Source organism: Scophthalmus maximus, chromosome 8 (assembly GCF_022379125.1).
Source record: "Scophthalmus maximus strain ysfricsl-2021 chromosome 8, ASM2237912v1, whole genome shotgun sequence".
NCBI lineage: Eukaryota > Metazoa > Chordata > Actinopteri > Pleuronectiformes > Scophthalmidae > Scophthalmus > Scophthalmus maximus.
Genome location: NC_061522.1, coordinates 11,267,501 through 11,292,720, shown reverse-complemented (window position 1 = coordinate 11,292,720; position 25,220 = coordinate 11,267,501). Strand labels below are relative to the sequence as shown.

At 43.7% G+C, this 25,220-nt stretch overlaps 1 protein-coding gene across 4 annotated transcripts in view; it reads right to left on the bottom strand.

Annotated features, from left to right (window-relative positions):
- slit2 (slit homolog 2 (Drosophila)) overlaps positions 1–25,220 on the bottom strand; it is a 132,244-nt gene that overhangs the window by 17,166 nt on the left and 89,858 nt on the right. For 3 of the 4 annotated variants that reach the window (XM_047333991.1, XM_047333992.1, XM_047333993.1), the window contains 11 exons: positions 12,619–12,690; positions 11,348–11,419; positions 10,148–10,219; positions 9,697–9,860; positions 8,958–9,096; positions 7,528–7,599; positions 7,269–7,340; positions 4,085–4,156; positions 3,663–3,806; positions 3,223–3,386; positions 2,831–2,854 (listed from right to left, as the gene is read on the bottom strand). In XM_047333991.1, coding sequence (XP_047189947.1) covers positions 2,831–2,854; positions 3,223–3,386; positions 3,663–3,806; positions 4,085–4,156; positions 7,269–7,340; positions 7,528–7,599; positions 8,958–9,096; positions 9,697–9,860; positions 10,148–10,219; positions 11,348–11,419; positions 12,619–12,690 — 1,067 coding nt within the window. The remainder of the gene's footprint in view (positions 1–2,830; positions 2,855–3,222; positions 3,387–3,662; positions 3,807–4,084; positions 4,157–7,268; positions 7,341–7,527; positions 7,600–8,957; positions 9,097–9,696; positions 9,861–10,147; positions 10,220–11,347; positions 11,420–12,618; positions 12,691–25,220) is intronic. The other variant, XM_035637608.2, reaches the window with a different exon arrangement.

Sequence of the window (25,220 nt, the reverse complement as noted above, 5' to 3'; positions counted from 1 at the left end):
AGAGATTGGGAAGGAGACGAGAGGAGAGGAAGGATAAGAGAGGAAGAGATGAAAGGAGGGGGGAGGAGATGGAGAGAATAATGGAGGATGGGAGAGATGGGGGATAGAAAAGGAGACAATTTTATAGGGAAGGAAATGATGAAGCAGATGATAGAAGGCGAGTAGGACAAGAGGAGGGAAGAGATTAGAGGAGTTGTAGAGGATGGGGATGAGAAAGAGAAGGGGGGGGATTAGCAAGTGGGGAGGAGAGAAGAGGATAGGAGAGGACAGGGCAGGTATAGTGAGGAGAAGGAAAAGATGATATAAGAAGAGGAAGAATCCAAGGAAGAAAGATGGTCAAATGAGGGATGCACACAGAAATTGATGGGTTCTATTGGAATGAATAGAGAGGGGAGAAGAGGATAAGATCAGACAGGCACGTAAAGTACAGTCAAGTGATCAAGAAAGAGCAGGGAAGGAGGGAAAAGAGGAGGGACTGGAATATCTAAAGACATTTAAACTCACAGAGACATCACAAGAAAAAAGCAGGAGCAGTGGGAGGAGAGTTACAGCAGCACTGAAGGCAAGAGAAGCCCTGACTTCTAGGAAGACACACACGAACACGCACACACACCCCCACACACACACACACCCACACACACCCACACACACACACATCCACACGCAGAAATACATGAACTGTTATCTGCTCAAGTGTAAATTTCATAAATATTCTCATTGATGTTGTTTGTAAACAGACAAGAAGGGTCACGGAAGGGTTAAAGGTCACTGTGGTAGAGGTCAACGGTCAGAGGAGGCCAGTTCAGGGACGAGGGCTGAGGGATTCGGAGTTGACATGTGTGTGTGTGTTACTTACAGCCGACATGGTGTACTCCTGAGTGTGTGAGAGTAGGCAGTAGGAGAAAGAAGAAGGGATTTCACTCGTTTATCATAACAGAGGAGAAAATGATGAAAACCGAGAAATGAAGCTGCAATTTCTCCGTGTTTAGTCCTGAGGCAGAGACTCATTTCAAGAGGTAATGGCTCGTGAACAGTGAGAATCGTGCGGGTGTAACATGTCACATCCTGACCTTGCTTGCGCGAAACACGACTGATTCAAACTTTTTTTCGAGGGGGGGGGGGTGACAAAAAAAGTGTTCATATCATGTTGAACAACAAAAAATTCTAAATTCTAAGAAGTGCGTTATTTTTTTGTGCATTATTTTTTTTGCATTATTTTTAAAGCACTCTTTGCAAAAATTATTTTGAAAATTCTAAACTATAGCCTTTTGGATATATTGATCTAAGGATTATACCAAGGTTGTATCACAGACTAAAACATGTTTATTCAACTTTTCAGTTGCAAATGTTCTTAAATTATTCAGCCCGATATGTGGTATCTGGGCTTTGAAACCTCTGTCCCCCTGGTGAGTTTCAGAGTTAATGACACACACACACACACACACACACACACACACCATGGCCTTCTCTGTGTGCTGCTGTGGTAATGACTGCCTTTAGCCCTGCTACTGATCTCATATGCGCGTCTGATTAACATATTTTGCAGCACCCCTCTGAGCATGGTAACGGTGTGACCTTTTGATGTTCTGTGATGGGCGAACCAGACCCAGATGCTCGCGGACACACGCTCATACATTAGCCATCATTAGACATTCTATGAAACAAGGAGGACTACTATTAAATCTAGTCGATTTCTGTATCTATATACTTTTATTCATACAGAGTCTTGCGTCGTCCAGTATCCATTTGAGTGTGACCTGAGTTATCGCAGGGGTGGGGAGCCCTCCGGCCTCTGTGCCGTGTGTGGCCCACGAGACCATTTCATCTGGCCCCTAAGTCAATTCATAATTACAAAAGAAAATTTCAAGGCATCACTCATTTTTTTCTTCGCATCATCGCTGCCATCGTTGACAAGCATTAGGGTGGCTGTCAAGGAAAGTAGATGTGGAATGTTGCCCGCCCCTCCCAAAAAAGAAAAAAAAAAGAAAAAGAACAAACGATAATTTTCTTATTGAAGTAAAAAACAAGCCAGTGTGCCTAGTTTGCGGGGACGTGCCTGCAGTGATGAAAGACAAGTCTCGGGCAACGCAACAGCTGGAAACATGCAGCTAAACTGAATGTTTACAAGGCATTTGGATAAAGTCAATGGTCTTCTGAATGTGATGCAGTGAGCTATTAGCTGATAGAAGATGAAACCTCGATCAGTAGGACATTTAGGGAAGGAGCTTTGTTGATGCACGCTAGAACTAGACCAAGTAAACATGTTCAAAAGTTTGTCTTGAAGAACTGGCGCTCAGCGGATTACCAATATGGCACAGGATATTGAAAAAAAAAATTAAGAACAGCACAAGATCTGTCCAGTCTTCTCTGGCCTGCGATGGAAGCAGTTCCAGCCGTTGCATTAGAGAGGTGAATGTGTGATATATGTGTTCAATAATTTAGTGCGGCCTGTGAAAGATGTAATAAAAATTGAAATGGCCCACGATAGGAAACAGGTTCCCAACCCCTGCTCTATCGTCAAGGTTACGGTTACCATCAGAAACCCAGTGCAAGGACAAGCGTGTGATTATCTGGTGCCTGGTTAGACGTGATGCATAATGATGCACATCAGATCATTAAAAGACAAATGTTTTAGCATTCAAAAGGTGTCAGTCAAGGCAAGTCACTCCAAGTGTCAAGAGCTTGTGTGCGTGTGCAGCATCCGAGCAGCATGAGTGAACAAAACGTGTACTACACGCACTCACACAAACAGACACACACACACACACACACACACACACACACGCGCACACACACACACACACACACACACATGCTCAGTGTACAATACCTGGAATGAAATACTGTTCTCTTGCTAATGGAGAGACAGAGAGATTGAACGTGAAAAACAACAAAAGAACAAAAGGCTAGACTAGACTAAAGTACTGTGTGTGTGTGTGTGTGTGTGTGTGTGTGTGTGTATGTGTGTGTGTGTGTTACACTAAGAGAGATGTCAGAAAATACTGAAAGCAGGGAGTTGAGGTTAGTAAAGAGAGGCTGAGGGAAAATCCCAACAGGAAGACACAGAATGAAAACGCAGGAGGATTTTGTCTGAAATATCAATCTGTGTGTACATGTGTGAATGATTATAAATAAAAAATAATTGGTGTCTGTACTGTATCTATATCTACGGTGGTGTGTGTGTGTGTGTGTGTGTGTGTGTGTGTGTGTGTGTGTCTATACCTGAGCAGCGGAACTTCTTGCTCTTGATTTGTCCGATTCGTTTGTTGGCAAGTCGTCGAGGGCTGGTGCAGCGGGCACCGCTCGTCTCGATGGGATTGTCCTGCAGGTAGTCAGCCAGCCACTTCAGATGGCAGTCACAGATGAACGGGTTCTGGGCTAAGTGTCTGATCCAACACACACACATCAGACACCACCGTAGACACAAAAACACACAAGCTGTTAGTACAATATATACTATTTAGTTACTGCTAATACTTTACATTACTTTACATTCAGGTAACTCACAAGTGAAACTAAAAATCCATGAGCTTTTTTTGTTATTCATTTTACAGTTGTTCACTTATGATGATTGCTCGCAACCGCTCAAAGTTCAATGCAAGGTCTGTGTACGCACTGAACTGTGGGTTTTTGTGTGGGTGTGGATGTGTATGTTTACGTACAGCGTTTGTATGGCTCTTAGCGATGAGAAGGTTCCCTTGGCGATGGTCTGGAGCTTGTTGTCGTACAGTGATAGCAGATTGAGGTTGTGGAGGTCCTGAAATGCATCCACACGCAGACATGCTATCTTATTAGCATTCAGTAACCTGAAAGGAAGAAGCGACAGAGTGAGAGAAGGAGAGAAAAGATGGGGGGTGAAGGCTTATCTTGTTATTGTTCTCGGATGGGTGTTTCAAACGTTACAGGTCGGTGATGATGGCTTTTAACCAGGATGTCTGCACTCTGATGGCAATGTTTTAGCTAAGCACTTTCAAGCAGAATATCAATGAGCTGAAGATGTGAACTCTCAGCTGCAACTAACTTTGTGTGTGTGTGTGTGTGTATGTGTGTGTGTGTGTGTGTGTGTGTGCATGCGTCTACTCACAATAGCTGCAGAGAAAATAGTCCCTCTAATAGTCCTTTGGAAATCTCAGTGATCTTGTTCCCATATAGTACCCTGTGGAGAACAAACACGGCATTAATAAGTAATGAATAAGACCAAACACATATTATACAATAAAACTATAGTAATATTATCCATCAACATATACTGGAAAATAACATTTCCGAGGGGTTGTTGTCCAAATTCCAGGCAAAAATTAATATTTTATAATGTACTAGATGAAACCATTATGAAAATAAAATTAACATTTTGTTAGTGGTAAAAAAAAAAAGAGAGCGTGACAGTGTACCAGTGAAAAATGCTCCATTCATGCCACATTGTAACAGACATTAATTATAAGCAGCCCATGGGGAAAGCTGTTGAAATTCTGAATCTTGAATGTCTGACAGCTACAATATTTCAGCGCTACACAGAAGCGTCCAAATCTGTGGAATGCAAAGCCTCCATTAATCAGTACTTGCATCTGAACCAAATCAAGCTGTAAGATCAACACTAATAAAACTTACTTAGTTTTCACCACTGCATATACAAATATGCAACACGATAAAAACATCAAACTTAAGCCATTTATCTGGTGTGACTACTGGACTAATGACGGGTGAAACCATCTCGGAATAACGGTTGAATGATCCCAAATTAGACTAACGGGAGGTTTTGCACTTCTTCCATATGCAACCAGAAAGGAAAACATTAAGAAAACGATAAAACCTTAATCAAGGATGGGGTAAAGACCCTCCTGTTTTATTTTAGCCTCCGAGTTAACACTAATAAAACGGTACCAGCACAAACTGACTCTGACTTTGTGCCAGTACCTGGCTGTATGTAAACACTTGGGGCAAAAAGAACCACTCCTTGTGAACACATTTCATTGAAATGTCAAAATGAAAATGATACTTCATAAATCTGGCTGTGTGAGGAATGTACTCTGTTATCAGAGAAATGCTTTTTATAAATACATCAGATTACATACACAAACAGGTCAAGGCTGAGGCTGCCACTGCCTCCCCAACAAATACCTTGGATGCACACGTGCACACACATGCACGCAAGCAAGCGCGCACACACAGTTATCGTTCATCTTTACGCTCCATGCTGAGTTGAGTTGTGTATGTAGGCAGTCTAAAGACATGTGTTTTAGATTGGTTTTTATTTCATTGTGCTGAGTGGCTGTCCCTGAGAGACCTGAGGTTGGGAAACACACGATGTGGGGAGTGAACGCTTCATTTGTCTCTCACACACATTAGCCATTAGCACGTACTGTTCTGCCCCCCCCCCCCCCTTAGTGTAGACCACTATTTCAAGTCATTTTAAAAGGACCATAAAAAAGAGCAACTAAATTTTTAGTGCTAGTATTTTGTTATAGTTGCAAAAATCTTCCAAACTTTGTTGCAACTTTGTTCGGGGAAAAAACTCAGCTGCTCGTGGTTTTCCATCCCATAAACCGACGTGCCTCCTGACACTTTGGAGGAGTGTGAGATAACAACGCGCAGGAATAAATCATTATAAGCCCTGCTCCTGCCTACAGAGGCAGTGCTGGGTATGAACTTTAAAGTCAAACTCAGAGAGGTAAACTCATCCCTGAAATAAAAAATAAAATCAAAATAGAGTTTTAGAAAATCATTATAGCTTCATCTATGGCATGACCAAGAGTGGACCTCCAAATTGTCCCCGGTTGGCTCGTCGGCATGTTGTGTCATGACTTGGAGGTCCACTTTTAAGTACGCAAGCAGATGCACACACACGGCCACATATACAGGGTCGATGGCTCATTTACGTCCTTTCAAACCAAACACTGACACACAACGAGCACACAGCGCAGCCTAATGTGAAAGCCATTCTGTATGTGGTGTGTCAGCATGAATGTGTGTGTGTCCCATTCTCTCTGTGGTGAATGTGTAATGAGGTGGCAAAAGCCTCCATTCAGCAATTCAGCATTTATGAATTATTGACTTTGGAGAGACGAGACCTTAATGTAACTCCTTCATGAAATAACTCGACATCCCTCTCTCCCTCCTCTGCCCTGCTCTCTCTCCGTCTTCCACCACAAAGCTTCACACGCAAAGCAGATGGTCTGACCAGCGAGTCAAACTGAAGAGGAACTCACCCAAAATGCATCTAGAACAATGATTAGAAAATGGTTCTCTGGTTTTCAGTTGGACTGCTTTGGTGTTTGACAGATAGGAAAAAGATAAATCATTTCCTGCAAACGTGGGGCTAAAATCAAAGGAGGATTCTAGTTTCATTAATTGAATAGATTTGGCCTTTAGATTTGGCCATTATTTCCATCCCCAAAAATATATACGACTTCCAACAGCGCAAGAAACACAAGCAGTCCGAAGATTAATCAACAGGGTCCCTTAACAAGTGAAGTGTTTTTTGTGTGAAAAGGAGAAAGTTGAGACCACTTAGTGCTGTAGTCATTATCACTTTGCGTAAGCTCCGCGCTCATCTACAAGATGCGGAGCACTGTATTGTGGATTTGGTGTCTTGGACACCAGGTGTGTCCCAGTTCAGGGGCCACCTCCTTCGGAGGCTGAATTTGAAGACAGATTGTGTCACAGCAGCGCGACTCATCTGTCCCATTGTCAAGGGCTTCTTTAAACGTAGCCGACAATATGTCCTTCCATTCCCGAGCAACGAACGATCCAACGGTATCGCTCCCTTGCTAGGTGACAGCGGTAAGGGCGGGACACGCTGGTGACAGCAAACAGGAAATCTTCCGCAGACCAGAACGTTTCATTTCGGTCTGGCCTTCACAGTCTATGAGGCTGAGGAAGGCCACCCGCCTCCGAACCCTTAACCTTACCCTCACCCTGAACTGGGACACAGTTTATTTATTTTGGAAACCATTTTGAGTAATACTTTGTTTGGGATAATATATAATATGTCGTAAGCTCTCACATCTGATTGACTGACTGCTCGTGCATCGTGCCCTTTTTCCTCACTTTGTTGTAGTGACTGTTGTGTTTCTGGATCTCAGAAATGAACTTGGTAAGTAGCGTGTTCATGTAAGAGATGTGTGATAAAAGCTTCTCAGGTGGAATAAACAGACTTCTGAAAGTGTTGCATATTCCTCATGCGATTCAAAGGGTCGTAATGTGATGTTTTGCATGTTTTGTGTAAACTGCATCTCCCTATAAACACAAAAATATCACGCAGTACTCACAGAGAGTTGAGGGAGCGCAGGCCTTGGAAGGCGTCCGAGGCCAGCTCTGAGATCTGGTTGTTACTCAAGTCTCTGTGACGAGCAGAGCAAAAGAAGGAAACAAAAATGGAAACAAGAAGAGAGAGAACAGTCAGAGAGGGGGGAGAGCAACACGGACGGTGAAACACAAAGGACGACAAAGGCCACAAACAGGACAGGAGCAGAAGTTGTTGGGGTTAGTTGACAGGTTGCACAAAAATGTGTCTCTTCATCTACTCACATCCTACGCAGCTTCTTGTAAGGAGAGAAGGCCCCAGCCGGGATCACCTTGATGGCGTTCTGCTCCAGTCGGCTGGAACAAACATACACACACACACAGACCATTGAGGAAACACATTAACATTCCCCTATCACAGAGCTGTGTATCTCTGCTGTATCGCTGACTGCTGCTCGTTCCCGGGGGCCTCTGGCTGAGGGGAACATTTCCAGATAAGGCGCTTTGATGACTGGTGCCAGAGACTGTGGCATTTCTCTGATCTTTTGCTCTCTTTAACATGTGTACAGTCGGACATGCACGCACGCACACACACACACACACACGTTACTCTCTGGGCAGTGTTCCATTAAGTGTCAGTCAGACTCTGCGTCAGTCAGGCCCAAACAAATCAAGAGAGGGGGGGGGGGGGGGGGGGGGGGGGGGAGAGAGAGAGAGAAAGAGAGAGAGAGAGGGAGAGAGAGAGAGAGAGAGGGAGAGAGAGAGAGAAAGAGAGAGAGAGAGGGAGAGAGAGAGAGAGAGAGAGGGAGAGAGAGAGAGAAAGAGAGGGAGAGAGAGGGAGAGGGAGAGAGAGAGAGAGAGAGAGAGAGGGAGAGAGAGAGAGAAAGAGAGGGAGAGAGAGGGAGAGGGCGGGGGGCAAACAAAAGAGAAAACAGACCCAAACAACTGCTCTCTAAACATTTCACATGTTCAATCCACCGTGACAAGAAAGGCAGTGGAACATGATTTGCAAACCAACCACTTCATTGTGGAACATTTCCCTAAAATGAGTTTGTTTTTCTCTGTTCAGCTCGACTCAAAGCAGGGCCACGTCACGTATATCGAGTGCAATGACACTTGTCTATAGATGTTTTCCGACATGAAATCTTGTCTTCATTGTCACTGATGAAACGAATCTCCTGTCCTCACTTGAAGAAAAAAAATCTCCGGAAGATTAAGGCGAGCAGCATAAAGCAGGGTTTTGAATGGTTAGTGGTTAGTCTGGCCCAAGACATGTCTCTAGTCCTCATTCATGTGACTTATGTCTCAAGTCTGTAACTCCGCTTTTTACTTTGTCAATTTAAATGTGCTGCCTGTAATCCTTCCTCTTTCCTTGATGCTCTCTTTAAATAGAGATATGATCTCTCTTGTCCTTCAGATTAATCTTTTGAATCTTCCTCCCTCATCCCTTTCATTATTTTCTTAAGCAGGGAAGAGCTGCATGACCAGGCTTTCTCATTTCACAGACGTGTGGTTTTATTCTACTGCACAGAAAGAGTGAAGTGAAAGAGAACGGTGGAAAGAGACAAAGAGGGAAAATCGAGAGAGATGCACTGCGAGAAAACAAGGGAAACATCACCACACAGAGTGCGTGTACTGGGGTTTTTGTGCAAGTGAATATACATAGTCACGTGAGTCGTTATATGAGTGTGTGTGTGTGTGTGTGTGTGTCTTACATCTCAGTGATGGTTTCGGGCAGGTTGGTGGGTATTTCTGACAGTCCCTTTCCTCTGCAGTCAACAATGTTGTTACTGCAGGTGCACGACTCCGGGCACTGTAACACACTGCAGGAGGAGGACGATGTCGTCTGGTGACCTACACAGAGATAGAGGGCCAACATTATCTGAGGAAAATGGGTTATGGTTGATGTATAGTCCCAAAGGCGAAGGATGTTGAAGCTGACAGAATTCAGTGTGAAACATCAGCCAAAGCATAGAAAGTGGGCAGGTGAGAGAGAGAGAGAGAGAGAGAGAGAGAGAGAGAAGGGGAGGTGCTTTCCCCTACTGTATATGTGACAGTGTCCTTGTCTCTCAACATTTATCATTTATCTGCTCTTTTATCTAATATATTTTAGGGAAAAAAAAACAGTATATATTTCAGTAAATGCAGCGAACGAGGTTGAAGGAAGCAATGGAAGAAGAATACTTGCCTTCGTCCCAATCTGGAACAGCATGAGCGACAGACAGTAAGAAAAACACACGAAACATAGCAAAAGAAACGGGTTTGCCACAGTAGAACAACAAGCAGATGTAAGTCATGAATCAAACAAGAAAGCAAATAGTTCTGCTCACAGATACACACACACACACACACATACACACACCCGAATACACACACTCACACACACACACACACGCACGCACGCACGCACGCACGCACGCACGCACGCACACACGCACTTGCTTCTCAACCTACCTGTGCAGGCAAACTCCTTCTTCTGCACCTCCGCCACGTTGTGTCCCCTCAAGTGTGGCGGGGCCATGCACTGCGTATAAAGACCCAGACGGGGGCGTTGTCGCAGCCACTCTGACAGCCAGGCCACGTGACAATCACACTGCAGGTTGTTGGAGTGCAGGCGACTGGGGGAGAGAGGGAGAAGGGCGGCGGGGAGGAGGAGAGGAGGAGGCAGAGGAGGAGATGGAGTTAGTGGTGATAACAGAAAAAAGGGCGGATCGACAGGTGGTTAGAACAGGTGGTGGTGGGGGATGATATATTTGAGGACGGGGTTGGACAGGAGCAGGGCGTGTGTAAGGACGGAGAGGTGCAAGTCCAGGTCAATCAATTAATCGTAAGAATGGACACGGATGAGAGATATCCTTCCCCTCGGGGCCGTAATGTGTACCAAATGCTCTGCGGTGCCACTTACAAGGTCCTGAGCTTTGGCATGTGGTTGAAACTGGCCACAGACAGTCGGCTGATGTTGTTGTTGTTGAGGGTGCTGAGGAGAGAAAAGATCGGAGAACACAATGCCACATAGATTTAGAAGTTGTTGCACAGATGAAGAGATGTGACTTAAACCTGGTTTATGCTTAAAGATCGACGCTGAGATATTCTGATAAATGTCGAACGACCGTCAAATTACTGCAATACAGAAAAGAGGATGGTGATAATGTGTGCGACCGCTGAACTGACTGAGGCAGAAGGACGGTGGGTCATAAAGAGCTCGTCCGGCAACAGAGAGATGAGAACCAGACATTCTATCAAGCAGACAAATCACAGTTGTTGTAATGTGTAGTTAGATTTCTAGGATCAGGCAACGGCCCAGGCTACGGTATGGGGTTCTTAGCTATACACCGTACCTATGGCATTGACTCAATGCAGAAGTCAAAAATTGTTTTGTATTAAGTGTCAAAGCGTCAGGTAATCTGTGGCTATTTTTTACTCTGCTGAGAGGATAAACAGAACAAATCTGTATTTTCATATAAATGAATTCAAATATAAATAAGTAGAACTATGTTGAATACAATATATACTTTTTTTCTCTTTCCACCCACAGAACAGCTACTTAGCTCTATTGTGCCAGTGAAGTGTGACAGTGTTTCTGGTAAGCAATTCTAAATTTAACAATGAAACAATTATCGTTAACAAATGTAGGTGTCAGTGAAGTCGTGGCTTACAGCAAACATATTTAACTGTACTTCTGATACTGTGTTGTGCTCTAGCTTTGAGAACGCAATTGACCCCATCCAAAGTACTGATTGACATTGAAACGATGGCCTGCACTCATCTCACTACAAGATGAAAATGAATATCTGTCATTAACATCACCCATTGACTTCTCAGTGGAACAACATTGACTTTAGGACAGAGCAGGGGTCTGTTTATTGGCATTAATGACAAATTGACCTTGTTAATGAATTATATGATGGCAGCGATACCACGGACCCCATGCATAAAGTGTCATTTCTGAATATATATATATAAAGCGTCCATTTTCAAATGCTGCACAGGCGATCTTTTAAAGGTCAACAAGGGTATTAGCTGCTCCACATCCCACTGCTGTTAGTGATCTTCGTCCACCTCTTGTCTGCTGTTAGTTGGGATGACTGAATAAACAGGTACTCACAGCACTTCCAGGTCACGTAACGCTCGGAAAGCTCCATCCTCAATACAGCTGATGTGGTTGTAGTCCAACTGACTGCACGCACGCACATGCACACACACACACACACACACACACACACACACACACACACACACGCACACACAAAAGAAGGAAAGAATAAAAGGAAAGGAAAGATGTAAAGTTGTCTTACAGTATATCTTTAAGTGAAATTCAAGCCAGACAGCCGGCTACAGATGAATATGCATCAACTCCGCCGGCCAAAGTCATCAACCACCTCTCTCTGTCTCCCTCACACTCACTCACCTCCTCTGTGGCTCCAGCTCTGTCTCCTGAGCTCTTTGTTCTTTGTGGAAGTATGTCTCAATGTATTTATATCGGGATCCATTCCCGTTTCCTGCTCTCTTCAATCTGACGTGTAATTTGTATGCGCTGCTCTTTACCTCTCTCACCCTTCTCCCAGTTCTCCCTCTCTCCCCCTCTTTCTCAGAATCGCTTTGCCGAAACAATTTAATTAAGACATAAGGACACTAAATCATGTGCTGTCACCTGCGCGCACGCGCGCACGCGCACTTACTATGTCTGCAGGGGACCCTTCATTGACAAAGCATCCTCCTATCTTCCAGCCCCTAGCTCTAACCTTAACCACCACAACTGAGTGCCTAATAATAACCTTTGCCCTAAACGTAATTCTAACCCTTACCCCAATACCAAGCCATTTAAAAAAATGCAGTGGGCCACATGAATGCAGTGAAACCTTCACCCTCGGACACACACAAACACACACACACATGCCCTGTCCTTTTACAATAATTGCGAGGTATTTCAAAATAAATTATCTGATGTGGAAAAAAAAACAGGATGCAGCAAAATAATTGAAAAAAAAAAATCCATATTTATAGAATGACTGCTGGGCAATTACCTCCGAAATGACCAACAATTATCTTCAATCATCATAACCATGACTGAGGCAAAACAAAGAGAAAGCAACAGAAATGCACACACACACACACACACACACATGGCTGCTAATGAGCAGTGGTGCCAGTCAATACAGCAACAGGAGGCACATGACATTTAACACAATGAAATATTGATGCACAGCCACATGGGGCTTGTGCAAATTTGCAAACATGGAAAAGCTAGAGACAAATGTTCACACACACGTACACACACACACGTACGCACACACACACACACACACACACACACACACACACACACACACACACACACACACACACACACACACACACACACACAGTGCCACTTACAGGTTCTTGATCTCCACAGCTCCCCTGAAGGCTTTCCTCGGAACCCCCAGAATCTGGTTCTCACTGAGATCACTGGACAGAGAGAAAGGTGTAGAGGAGACGGGGGAAAGAGAATAAAGGTGGCAGAGAGTTAAGCCGAGCTGTCACAGAGCCGCTAGCGTTGCGGCACAAGTACTTGATGTAATCGTCGAAATGCACCTGGGGAACTTCAGAGCCAGACATATCATCTGCAAAATTGAGTTCTTCGCACACAGAGCACTCCTTTGCCAAATATAATCAGTTGTCTCTATTCATCTCTCGGTGACACATACAAAAAACCCACTTCCTCTAAGGGTGTCCACGTATCTCGAGCCAGACACAATTCAATTGTCTGCCTCAAGCATCCATCCAAGTCAGTAAAAAGAGGCTTTGAATTATTTAACAACCTGTAGGGGGCACTAGCGACCTCCGCTTCCCTCAGAGCTCTCTGTTCGTCCCACTCATCTCTCCATCACCCACGCCACTGCCTCCCTCTGCTTTTAAAGAGTGAGCGATGTTTGTGTGTGTGTGTGTTTCTGTGTGTATGAGCACTGGGGTTTACAGAGATTTACTGTTTAGCCACTTTAACTAAGCTCCAGCTTGGAATTCTACACGAAAAAAAGAATCACCCCCCCCCCCAAAAAAAGATTCAAAAACAAACACTAAATTTATGGCAGTGGCTGACACACACATTCAGTCATGTGTGCTAATGCATGTTCCTGCATACGCACACTCACATCAGCACATAAATACAGTCACATGCATGGCCAGGTGTCTCACGTAGATCAAATCTGCTGCCAAGTGAAACACATGCTATCACTGGTTGGTATAGCAACTTGATTTAGTGAAGGACACACACACACACACACACACACACACACACACACACACACACACATACACACACACACACACGGGTGGTGAAGGATGTACACACACAAATAGTTAAGAACTTAAAATTACGTGCAAGAATGAATTCAGCAGTCTGAAGGACGCAGATGTACTACAAGATGTATACTGTAGGTACAAAATAAATCAGGCTATATCGTCTCATCATCTCAACATCAAAGAAACATCTTAGCTGGAATAAGGACGCTTAATGGTATATCAGACTGCTCAATAGTGGTGTAAGTGTGTGTGTGTGTGTGTGTATTGTCTGCCGCCAACGCAGACCAAGGTTCCAGACAGACTATTTGACCTTTCACCAATGACCGTCCAGCTCTTGACCCCGACTGTGTCACCGTGACCTCTACCACGCTAATCGGCTAACGGCTAATGCCCGGCCACATTCCTCACATTCCTGCGGCCGTGATCGTATAATCAGTGCTGTAGGTATAGTCTCTCACCTGTGCCTCCACCGGCCGCCTCTAAACCTGCACCAAAAAGTGATCATTTGTGGCGAGGTGTTCAAAAGACTGAGAAACTAACTGGAGTGGCTGTGTCTTTTGTTCTTGTGGATTACTTTTGTAGACTTTCCCACCTGCAGTCCAGACATTTTCCTGATATTGTCTACAGGGGCTGTATGTGAGAGCGCAAATGTTGCTGCAGATATATTCAGTTACTTTTTTCTGCCAGGCCCCTCAGAAAATTTCCGGAAAAAGTCAGCGTGAGCCCAATGCGAGAATACAGCAGGCACATGCCCGGATCCAATTATCGGAGTTTATATTTCAAAACAGCTTTAATGTCCAACTGAAATCTGAAAGTAAACACGCAGGCCTCTTGAGCATCCTGGTCCGTAACGATCAATAGAAACCAACAGACCACAATTTTGGTAATGGCGTCAATAAGCTTCCTGTCCCCCTCCTCTCAAAGGTGAGGATTTGTAGAACTATTTTTTTTTTCTTCAAGTAACACTAGATTCAACATCTTTGGATGTGGACTGTTGGATATGCTGGATACATCAGCTTGGCCTCTGAACAATTGGACAAACCCCCATGCAGTTAAACATGGTCACAGGCTTTATGCAAAGATCCTTGATCTGGTTTATGCGCATAATTCTCAAGTGCAATAAATGCAAAATGTAAATGTCTAATAAATAAGGCATGTAATGCATTTTAATGTCAGACATGAACCCGTACATGTCTGTACACAGTTAGTGTGCATCAGGCTTCAATATTCTCTGATGCCGAGATCAGTCAATGTGATCCTGGAATAAGACTTTACAAACAGAGGCAGATGAAAAAAGAGGTTTCACCTTTGCTGTTTTACACACACACACACACACACACACACACACACACACAGACACACACAGACACACACACACACACACACACACACACACGCACACGTACAGCGGCTGGTCTGAATCAAGTAGAGTGTATTCTGATACTGTTTTTACAGGACCAGGGGGGTTTGGAAAACAGCTGTGCTCTTTTAACCACTGGAACTCTAAAACCAAACAAATACTCCGAAAGTGCTCCTTAACCCTACACACGCACGCACGCGGACGCACACACACACGCACACACACATACACGCACACGCACACGCACACACACACACACACACACACACACACACACACACACACACACACACACACACACACACACACACACACACACACAGCACAGGTTACAGGCTGCATCCATTACATCTGCCTATCGGATATTGAAATCAGTAAAAAAAGTTGTTAATGTGTCATATGTGAGGAGTTGACAGTTTGACAGTTTTTAATGTCTACATTTTTCGGCTGCACGCGTACCCCACTGTACACGACTGCACACAGTTAAGCCAGAGTGTGTTTACTCATACACTTAACATGTTCACTGGGGAACATACGGCACACTTCTCTGCTGCAATTAGAGCAATTCAGCTACGGTAAACACCACAGGACGGGACAGGGGTGGAGTTGTGCAGATGAACACTATACATGTGTGTTTGTGTGTGTGTGACATATATTTGATATATATATATATATATATATATATATATATATATATATATATATCTTCTGAAGCACTGAGATGATTGGAAACTGATTTTCCACGTAGCTCTGTCCCTGTGATCTACGACAAGAGGGAGACATGTGCACACACATAATACATGCATGTTGCACACACGTGATTGGCAGTTTAAGTTAGTGTGGGGCTCTTAAGGAAGTGCAGGAGGCCACTCTAAACTTCATTCAACCCTCAGACCACCAGAGAGAGAGGGGGGGTGGGGGGGGGGGGGGGGGGGGGGCACAGAGGATGAATACTAATTTTTATTCCAACTAGGTATTGACTTTTAGAGACTTAAGAGTGGATTTTCTTCCTCAGTTTGGCGCCAAGGCACCTGATTCAAATTGATCTTCAGTTGAATCATTTGGTTGGCGTCTCCCCCACCATTTTTTTGCCTCTCTTTGTCTCTCCTTCTGTGGCCTTCTCTCCCTCAGTGTCGCCCTTTTCATCCTCCTCTCTGTGTCATTTCCCTTTTCTCCTAAATCGGTCTTGTTTTTCGGACTTCCCCTAGACTGAACCCCTCACCTCTGCCCCTGTGCCTAAAGCGCCTAAACCGAGAGGTTACCTTCATTAAAAGAGGCTCCTGCTGAGCCCCGTGTGTGTTTGTGTGTTTCCACAAGTTCACACACACACACACACACACACACACACACACACACGCACGCACATCATACACGCACACACACACACCACCATATGGCAGTGTGGGATAATGCAAGGTGCTGGCCTGACCAGGGACAATGTCTTCAGTGTCAGGGGTTCAGTGTCTTGCTCAAGAGGATATGGACAAGAGGAACCAAAAGCCCCTCAGCAAGTGGACAACCCACTATACCATCTGAGCCACAGCTGCCCTCTCTACATATATACAACCCCACTAAACTTTCAGACAGGTCAGACAGGTGCAGTGTCTGAACGTCTTCTGTCCTTTTTCCTCATCCTGCTCCGTCTTTACGTCAAATCCCCAAAAAGATACCCTTCTCTCGCTTTGTTATTCTATCCACACTAACGTGTTGTTTTCATGCTTCAAAACAGAGCTATTTGAGAATACTCTCCATTTTCTACTAAATGGGTTAATTGAGCTTTTCGTAAACATTGACCTACGCCATGGTTGGGACTGTGTAGCTGTGTTGTTAAGAAACTGGAACCCTCTCTGTGGTCACAGATTTTAGATGTGGGTAAAGTTGTCAGTACTGATGACTGTGCGATCTTCATAGTGATTTGGTTGACATGTGAATCCACCAGTGCTGGGCAGTGTGAGCAACAACCAAGTTGTTCTACGCTTGTTTCACAACATTAAAAAAAATAAATTGTGTAGATGATATCGTCTTGATTGTGAGTTTGACTGCATTAAAAGCACAGGTGATCACAGGGGACAAAGCAGACCTTTACAGACCTTTACAGAGCTAACAGCTGAGACTCAACTGAATAACCAGGTACAGGCTGTGATGCACAATTTTGCTGACACAGAGTCATAATTAGAGATTTATCTGTTGTAATACTGTTTCACTGAGTCCAGCAGACGTTGTTTTTTTCTCGCGTAACTTTCCTCAACTGTCTTTCTCACCTCTGGTGGCCCAGGATGTGTGTGAGTGAGTGTGTGTGTGTGTGAGAGAGAGACAGAGTCAGGTCTCCAGTGTTAGGAGCTTAGTGCTGCATTTCTAAAGGGTCTTTTCAGAGTGAGAGGGGCTTTTGACGCCCTGCGTGTCTAAGAAGACCTGGGCATGAAAGAGCAGCACTTAATTCTCACACATGCACCCCTCCTCCCTGCTCTTTCACTCTCATGCTGGACACACACACACACTCTCTCTTACTCTCCCTCACCTACTGTTATACAGTTTCTGAACCTCTTATTGTACAGGAGCCACCGCCACGAGATTCTTCCCAGGTCCAGCACACTCGCGGTTCCCTCAGATCTACTGTACGTTTGCCCGTCAGCGTTTGTGTGTGTGGCACGGAATGGGTCAGAGTTGGCAGAGCAGTGAACTAATCATCTTGTTCAAATCTCTGTCCGAGATCTTAATCCGATTAAGTGTAAGAATGTGTGAATGGGCAACGAAGGACCTGGAAAGGGGGAAAAAGGGAAAATTAAAAAAAAAAAAAAAAGCATTTAAAAAAAGTAAAGAGAAAGACAGAGATGGAGAAAAATTTGAACGCACAAGATGAGATTGATACTCTGCGAAAGAAGCAACACGTTATGGTCGTGGTGGAGGTGTGTTGGGGATGGGAGAGATGGGCAGAGAGACCAAGATGAAACTGGGATTGTGTGCCATGAAGTGGACCCCCAAAGATCACACTTGTGAGCAATTAGGAGGAGAAAGACTCCCAAAGAAAAGAGAGGAGCTGAGGGGGAGAGAGGAAACGGAGGAGAGGAGGCTCTCTGAAGACAATGCAGAGGATTACTGAGCACACTGGGCCCAGACTGGCACCTGGGAATGTGGACGAGATGTGTGTGGCGGATGAGTGTGTGCGTGTGTGTGTGTGTCTGTGTGTGCACGCCCACGTGTGTGTTGATGGGGTGTCACAATGTCCCTAATTTTTAAGTCCCGGAAATCTAGGGGTGGCAGAATTTTCAAACGGAGCGTGTAAAAAACATAATAAAAAACAAATTCTGTCAGTATTTTTTTTCTTTCAAGAGACGAGAGAGTTTGACGAGTTGTCATACAGAATCACACTTACCCTGCCACACCCTCGTCGTTCAGCCTCCTCCGTCAGTCTCTTCCAAAACTAATATTGACTCTGCTTGTGAACGGCAAATCTGCATTCTTGCTCCCTCTCATCCCATCTCATTGTCTGTTTCCCTTATTCACCATCACGCCTCACACACATACTTTTAATGCCAGGTAAGAGGGTTGCTATGGTTACTGGAGCAGGGTGGACACCTCAGGGACATTTTAACTTGACAGAGTGGATGTCCCCTGTACGTGTGTGTGTGTGTGTGTGTGTGTGTGTGTGTGTTGACTCCATGAGTGTGTAGCATTGCAGCGTGCTCAGTATACCAAAAACTCTTGTGGTAACAGCGGTGCAATTTTTCTTGCTGCTTTCCTAAGGAGTTTTATTTTGCAATGTTTCCTCCTTTAAACTCTGAATACACACAGGAAAGCCGAGATGATTGCTCAGTATAAATGATACATTCTGCCTACAGATTTCCTACATAAATAGCTCCTGCTCTTTCAGCTACCAATCATTTTGTAGTGGGCTCTTAACAAAGCCAGCTGTGACTTGTGAGCTCGGGAAACTTGTAACACAAACATCTTGTTGCTGAGGAAACAATGAATTCAACAGATATGTCTATCACATGTGCCTTGAAAAAAATTAGCTGGTTGAACAACAAAGCTGGAAGAATAAAGGTTGTGTTTTGCTGGACTGGTGTGTACATGTTCAAAACCAGACTGATTATGTTGCTTTCCATCCCAGGAACAGATTAGTCAGCGGTCTGAGACCATGACATCATCAGAAATGTTTACACGTGTAATTATAGATGAGTGAGGAATACATCTGCTGCGCACACACACACACACACACACACACACACACACACACACACACACACACACACACACACACACACACACACACACACACACACACACACACACACACACACACACACAGGGGAGGAATAGACAGTGGCTTGCAGTAATACAATAATTGCATATGAGGAGAGTGGAGAGGAACTTAGTAATGGGGACATAGTTTCCCTCTGAACATCTGATGATGATATTACATTTAAAGCATAGACCTGTCATACTGTACAGCGCACCTGTGCTCCTCCAACTCACATGTTCCAAACACTGTTCTTCATGTCTGCACCAATGGATAAATGAATTATATTAGCAATGTGTACGAAGTGATTGGTGAAGTGACTGAAAAGCAATTTTTTTTTACTGATGCAACTGATGTCATTTTTAACATTTGTTCAGCTTTCTTAAAATAGCACAATCTGTATTTCTCCTGAATAAATACTTCTGACACGTGTTCGTTGATCATCTAGAGTCCAACCGACATTGAATTTTCGAGGCTGATATTAACAAAGATAATTGAGTTACACATTATACATATAATATACTAAATATACTAAACAAACTAACATAAAATATGTAAATATGTAAATAATTATTACCAGTAACCTTTTTTGAAATTAATATACTTCAATTTCTTGTTACTTTTCAGCTGACATATATGCCAATACTGAATATCTGCAGCAATCTTATATTATAGAAAGTTCCATTTATCCATGTTTGATATCTTCATCAATGTTGCTCTATTTTGTTTGGAAGATGGAACAATAATCTAGAGAGCATTAAAAACGAAAAATAATTGTCTTGGTAAGAAATCTTGCTTGGCATCCAAATAAAATAACTCCAGCTAGCTGCGTTTGTGTGAAGAGAATCAAATCAAAGTGTAAAGGCTTTACCCCTTACTGACTTGTGCCAGAGGAGAAACTACGACAGGAACTGAATGTAAGAAAATATTTTCTAATATTTCTAGAAAATAAATCTTAGATCTCTCCCTCCTCTGTCTATTCCTTCTACTATCTCCTTCCTGGTATTTCACTTCATCTCTCCTTGATTTTCCCAGATTCCTCTTTTCTTCTGTTTCTCTCTCTCTCTCTCACGCACACACATCCTCTCCACCCTCCACCACCCTCCTTTGCCCCGCTCCCTGTGTAATGAGTCTAATCCATCAGCCAGACAGTATTAATCGTATTCCGATAGCAGCGTGTTCACTCGGTGCTCGCTGCTGTCTCTGTCTCTACGAGTCAATAACCCCAGCTCTAACACCTACACACTGCCTATATGACAGAAAGGCTGTGTGTGTGTGTGTGTGTGTGTGTGTGTGTGTCCCTGTGTGTGTGCATTTTAAGACCAAATTTATTGCAGTCTTTGACTGGAAAAGTGTCCAAAAAACACACATGATGTGGACACACACACACACACCACAGCTAAAATGACCACCGCTCGACGTGTTGCCAGACCACTGACAAACTCTTGGTCAGTGACATCATATCCTTTTCCTGTTTGCCTCTCACATTGCCATACAATAATAAATAGAATAGATAAATAGAAAGTGACAGCACATGGACGCATGTCTGGGCCTGTTTTTCTGGGTTTGTGTGTGTGTATGTGTGTGTTTGTGCCCCAGTCTGCACACCCGTTGCCAGGTCAGAGTTTTCAAAGTTTTTCAACCACATCTTTGACCTGATCTGCCACAAACTCCATGACCCAATACCCTGAGGCTGCCTCCTCCCTCCTTGTCTGTCTCTTTTCCATCTTTTCCAACCCAGACATCTTACACCACCCCCCCCCCCCCCCACACACACACCCACACGCCCACACACACACACACACACAGACACACACAGACACACACACTTCACTAGCGGATAATGTATCAATCTGGCGCCCAACGATCCTTTGTCATTTTCAGATTTTTCCATCCATTTTATCTCCCCCAGAAATTGCTACATCCTTCAATTGCTGCACTATTCTCCTGATCGCTCGATCATTGCATCACGCTTTTCATCCATCGGTCATTCTTTTTTTTTCTTCTTTCTATTCATCTGTCATCCAGCAATCCAGCTCAGTCAGACAAGCAGAGGCACTGGATTAAAAGTTAAATGTTTAAGTTTGTGCAGAGAGCAGAGAGACAGTGAGCAGGTGAAGCATCATCCTGTACCTGCAGTATATTAGTCTGGTTCATTCTGTTAAATTGAGTTCATTAAAAACGAACAGGCCATCTGCTGCTCTGTATGGCTTGATGTGGTAAATGAACAAGCAGGGACGACGTCAAAATAAACATCTAAACAGCTCATAAACGATTAAACAACTACGAAATATAGAGGTCAGTGTTTTTACCCCATCTAATGACATTGATTGACAGTTGAGCAGTTGAGCTTCGGAAGAGCCGATCTGTGGTTTGGGAAAGAGTGTGTTTGTAGATCAGGAATGAGGGGTTACGTAGCGTTTCACTGGAAAGAGGCATAAAATGTGTGTGTGCGTGTGTGTGTGGCAGAAGAGTAATGCAGAGGCGATGACTTACTCACCCTGGTGTCATTATTCACAGTTTACAAACCATGACAAGACAGGCAGAAATAATCACATAAACACTCTCTCCCTCTCTCTCTCTCTCTCTCACACACACACACACACACACACACACACACACACACCTCATGATTCAGCACTGTGTGCGGTTTTGTCTTTCCTTCCCAGTGTTTACCCAGCAGCTTGGAGTGACATGCTGGCAAGACCTCCTCATATCCTCTTGTGTGCACACACATGCATACATACACACACACATGCATACATACACACACACACACAGACATACATATACGGCGATAGATCATCGGGTTCAGCTATACTTTGTGTTTAGTGCTAATGAGCAAATGTTGTGCATGAGTGACCACATTTCAGTGGTTATTGGTGAAAGTTTGTCAAATGGGGGTCCACAGTGTCAGGCTGCACCCACACTATTACGTTTTCGTTTTAAAAACGCATCTCTGCTGACGTGTTTACGCCTGACGTCCACACTACTCCAGAGTTTTCATGCGCCTATAAAACGACGAGACGTTTTAGAAGACACTGCTGGTCCTGTTCTAGTTGCAAAAATGGAGATGTTTAGGATCAATGACGCCGTCACCCACATAGGCTGTTTTGGAACTGAAAATGTAGTAGTATGGACGTAGCCTCAGACCAATATTAAATTGTGTAGTGTTAATAAAAAAAATGTCCATTACAATCCAAACAAACGCTAACCCTCCAAACCCAAGCTGATGTATTTAAATTGTTAACTATGTCAACAGTCAATCATACTATCATACAAAGATAGAGATTTTTTTTTTTTAAATATCCAATCTTGCAGTACAGTATCCACTTGTAGTAATTACAGCACTATTATACTTTTTAATGGTTATGTTTAGGACGTCACATCATTTGGTTAAGCTTAGGGGAACACTGCAGTCTGGTTTAATACAGAAAAGTTCACAGTGACACACACACACACACACACACACACACACACACACACACACACACACACAGATCTTTATATAATTTCAACCAAAACCATGATCTTTCACTAACCTTAACCACAGTGCTTTTGTTACCGAAACCTGACCACAGACGGGACTCTGGATGCGAACCCCAACCCCGGTGTGACAGTTGTGTGCTTTGTATGCAATCCATCCACCCCAACCCCCTCCTGGCAACTCTGCTGCCATGAATAAATGTAGAGCCTCATTCATTCAAAAAATATGTTGCCTGTGAACATAAACCAGCCAGCCATTACGTTTCGTAGAAAAAAAATGATTCGGTGTTGCAGTGAAGTCGTACAGAGACGTTATTTCCAGGAGACATGCCTGGTCAAGTGTGTAGCAGTTGGGCCTTTCTCCACATTTTTGTTGCTTCCTTCCACTTTCTTTCGCCTATGCCATAATTCAAAATACACTTTAAAACAGGTGGACAGACATGTATGTATTTATAGATGGAATGAGAATCAGTGAGGTTGGTCGTTACTGGTTCAATAGGAGCTGAGGCCGATCATATTTCTCCCATCAGGCTCTATTAGAGTGAGTGTCAGTATGTGTGTGTGTGTGTGTGTGTGTGTGTGTGTGTGTGTGTGTGTGTGTGTCAGAGACAGAAATTGTTTCCTCCCCCGAGGCCTCTCACTTGAACTCAGTGTGAGAATGAACATCTTGTCAATCGCCTACTCAGGGCTGTTTAGGGAAATGAGGGCTTCATCACTCTGAGAGGGTGATGAGGCTGTGACAGTTAACAGTATCTGACCCAACACCTGCAAAATGCTTTTAGACAAGGGAGAGGGAGAGGGAGCGAGCGGGAGAGAAAGAGCAGAGGCAGGCGAGTAGGAAGGAGGGGAGGGGGCCAGAGGGGAGGACAAAAAGAAGGAAGAACAACATTTGTGGCCATCAGAAAGAAATCCAAGTGCTATTCGGATAAAAAAAAAGAAGAACAAATTGGCAGAAAGGCATAGTTTCTGCTTTTCTTTTATCACCACTCCACCTCCTCCTCTTTGTCCTGCTCCAAATCTATTCAAGATGTCTCCAGCTCCCCCCACCACCACCTCAACTCCCCCATCCCTGTGTTTGCCAGCTCCTGGCAATCACAGGCTAGCTGAGATATTCCTCTTCAAATAGTTTCTCTCCGTCAATGTTGTCTTTCTTTCTTTCACCACCATAGGCTCGGGTCACACACACTTGTCACTCTGGACCAGCTGTCCTGCACCATCTGTCTACTGTCCGCTCTGCGCACACACACACGCACACGGGTGCACACACACACACACACACACACACACACACACACACACAGGAGCTTAAATGCGGAAGTTACTGGCAAAGACACCAATGCCCGAGAACAATTTATGTTTATTGGGCTGTGTCAAAATAAATACAATATCTGACAATGATGGGAGGTAGACAATGATGAGAGAGGTCGGAGACGAAAGAGATGGAAAAAAAAAAGAAGGAGAGCAAACAATTCCAAACAAAAGCTGAGATCCATTTCCACATGGTCAACAGTGAATATGAGAAGTCATGCATAATATGCACTACTTGTACGCTTCCTTGATTGGTTGTTGGGGCTTATTGTATGTTTGCACTGCTTTTTACCCAAACACCATATGTGTTGAAGTGAACCAAATTACTCTGTATGTGTGTGTCGGTGTGTGTGTGTCCGCGTGTATGTTCTGCATTCCTATGAGCAGTGTGTTGGAAAGACTGCCCATGAAAGCAAACAATGTTGGTCATTAAGTCTCCTGGACACCAGCCAGACAACACACAGGCATACACACACAAACGCAAATACACATGTACGCACATACACATAAACATATATTAGCACACATTTATAAAAAAAACTGAAAGAAGGAACAACTAAAATGAATGTACTGTTTATATTTAACAATAAGGGCTTAAATCACTTAATTGTCATCAGTGGTTTAAATGAAGGTCCGAGGTTAAACTACTTTGGACCTTTGTTGCATCATTTCTGGTGTTTCAACTGTAACAAATGAAAAATATTATATTAGAATTAGATTTTTTTTAAATTTCAGTGGTTTTTAGTAGCTTCTAGTTAATAAACAAATTCAGATTTCGCATATATAAAATTTGAAACATTTAAAAAATAAATTACCCAACAGTTTATGAAGTACTTCATATTCCTCCACCTCACCCAGATACAACATTTACACAGTGGTTATTTGTTTATGCATCAGTTATAATACTTAAATAACACCAAACATGTATAGATATGAGTTATTAAGTACTGATAATACAGTATTTCTGTACTTTTCTTGTATTGTATTGATTGTTTTATTTTTTTGGATTTTTCACTGTCACTGAACAGATGTGGACTAAACTTTTCCTTTTTTTCCTTTGACAATTAAGCGTTCCTCCTGTAACACCAGAGCATCCTGTGTCACGGTGTTTGATCGCATGGTCCCGACCAGACGGGGCTAACTTGGTACAGCAGGTCGCATTTCTGCCGGACAAGTCCAGACACTTCAGCTCGCAGGCTGCGGCTGAGCTCAGACCGACCTAAGTGATGCCTCTGTTCCATTTACTAACCACAGCACAACGTGAGCTGTTTGGTTTGAAACACAACCCACCGTGCTACAATG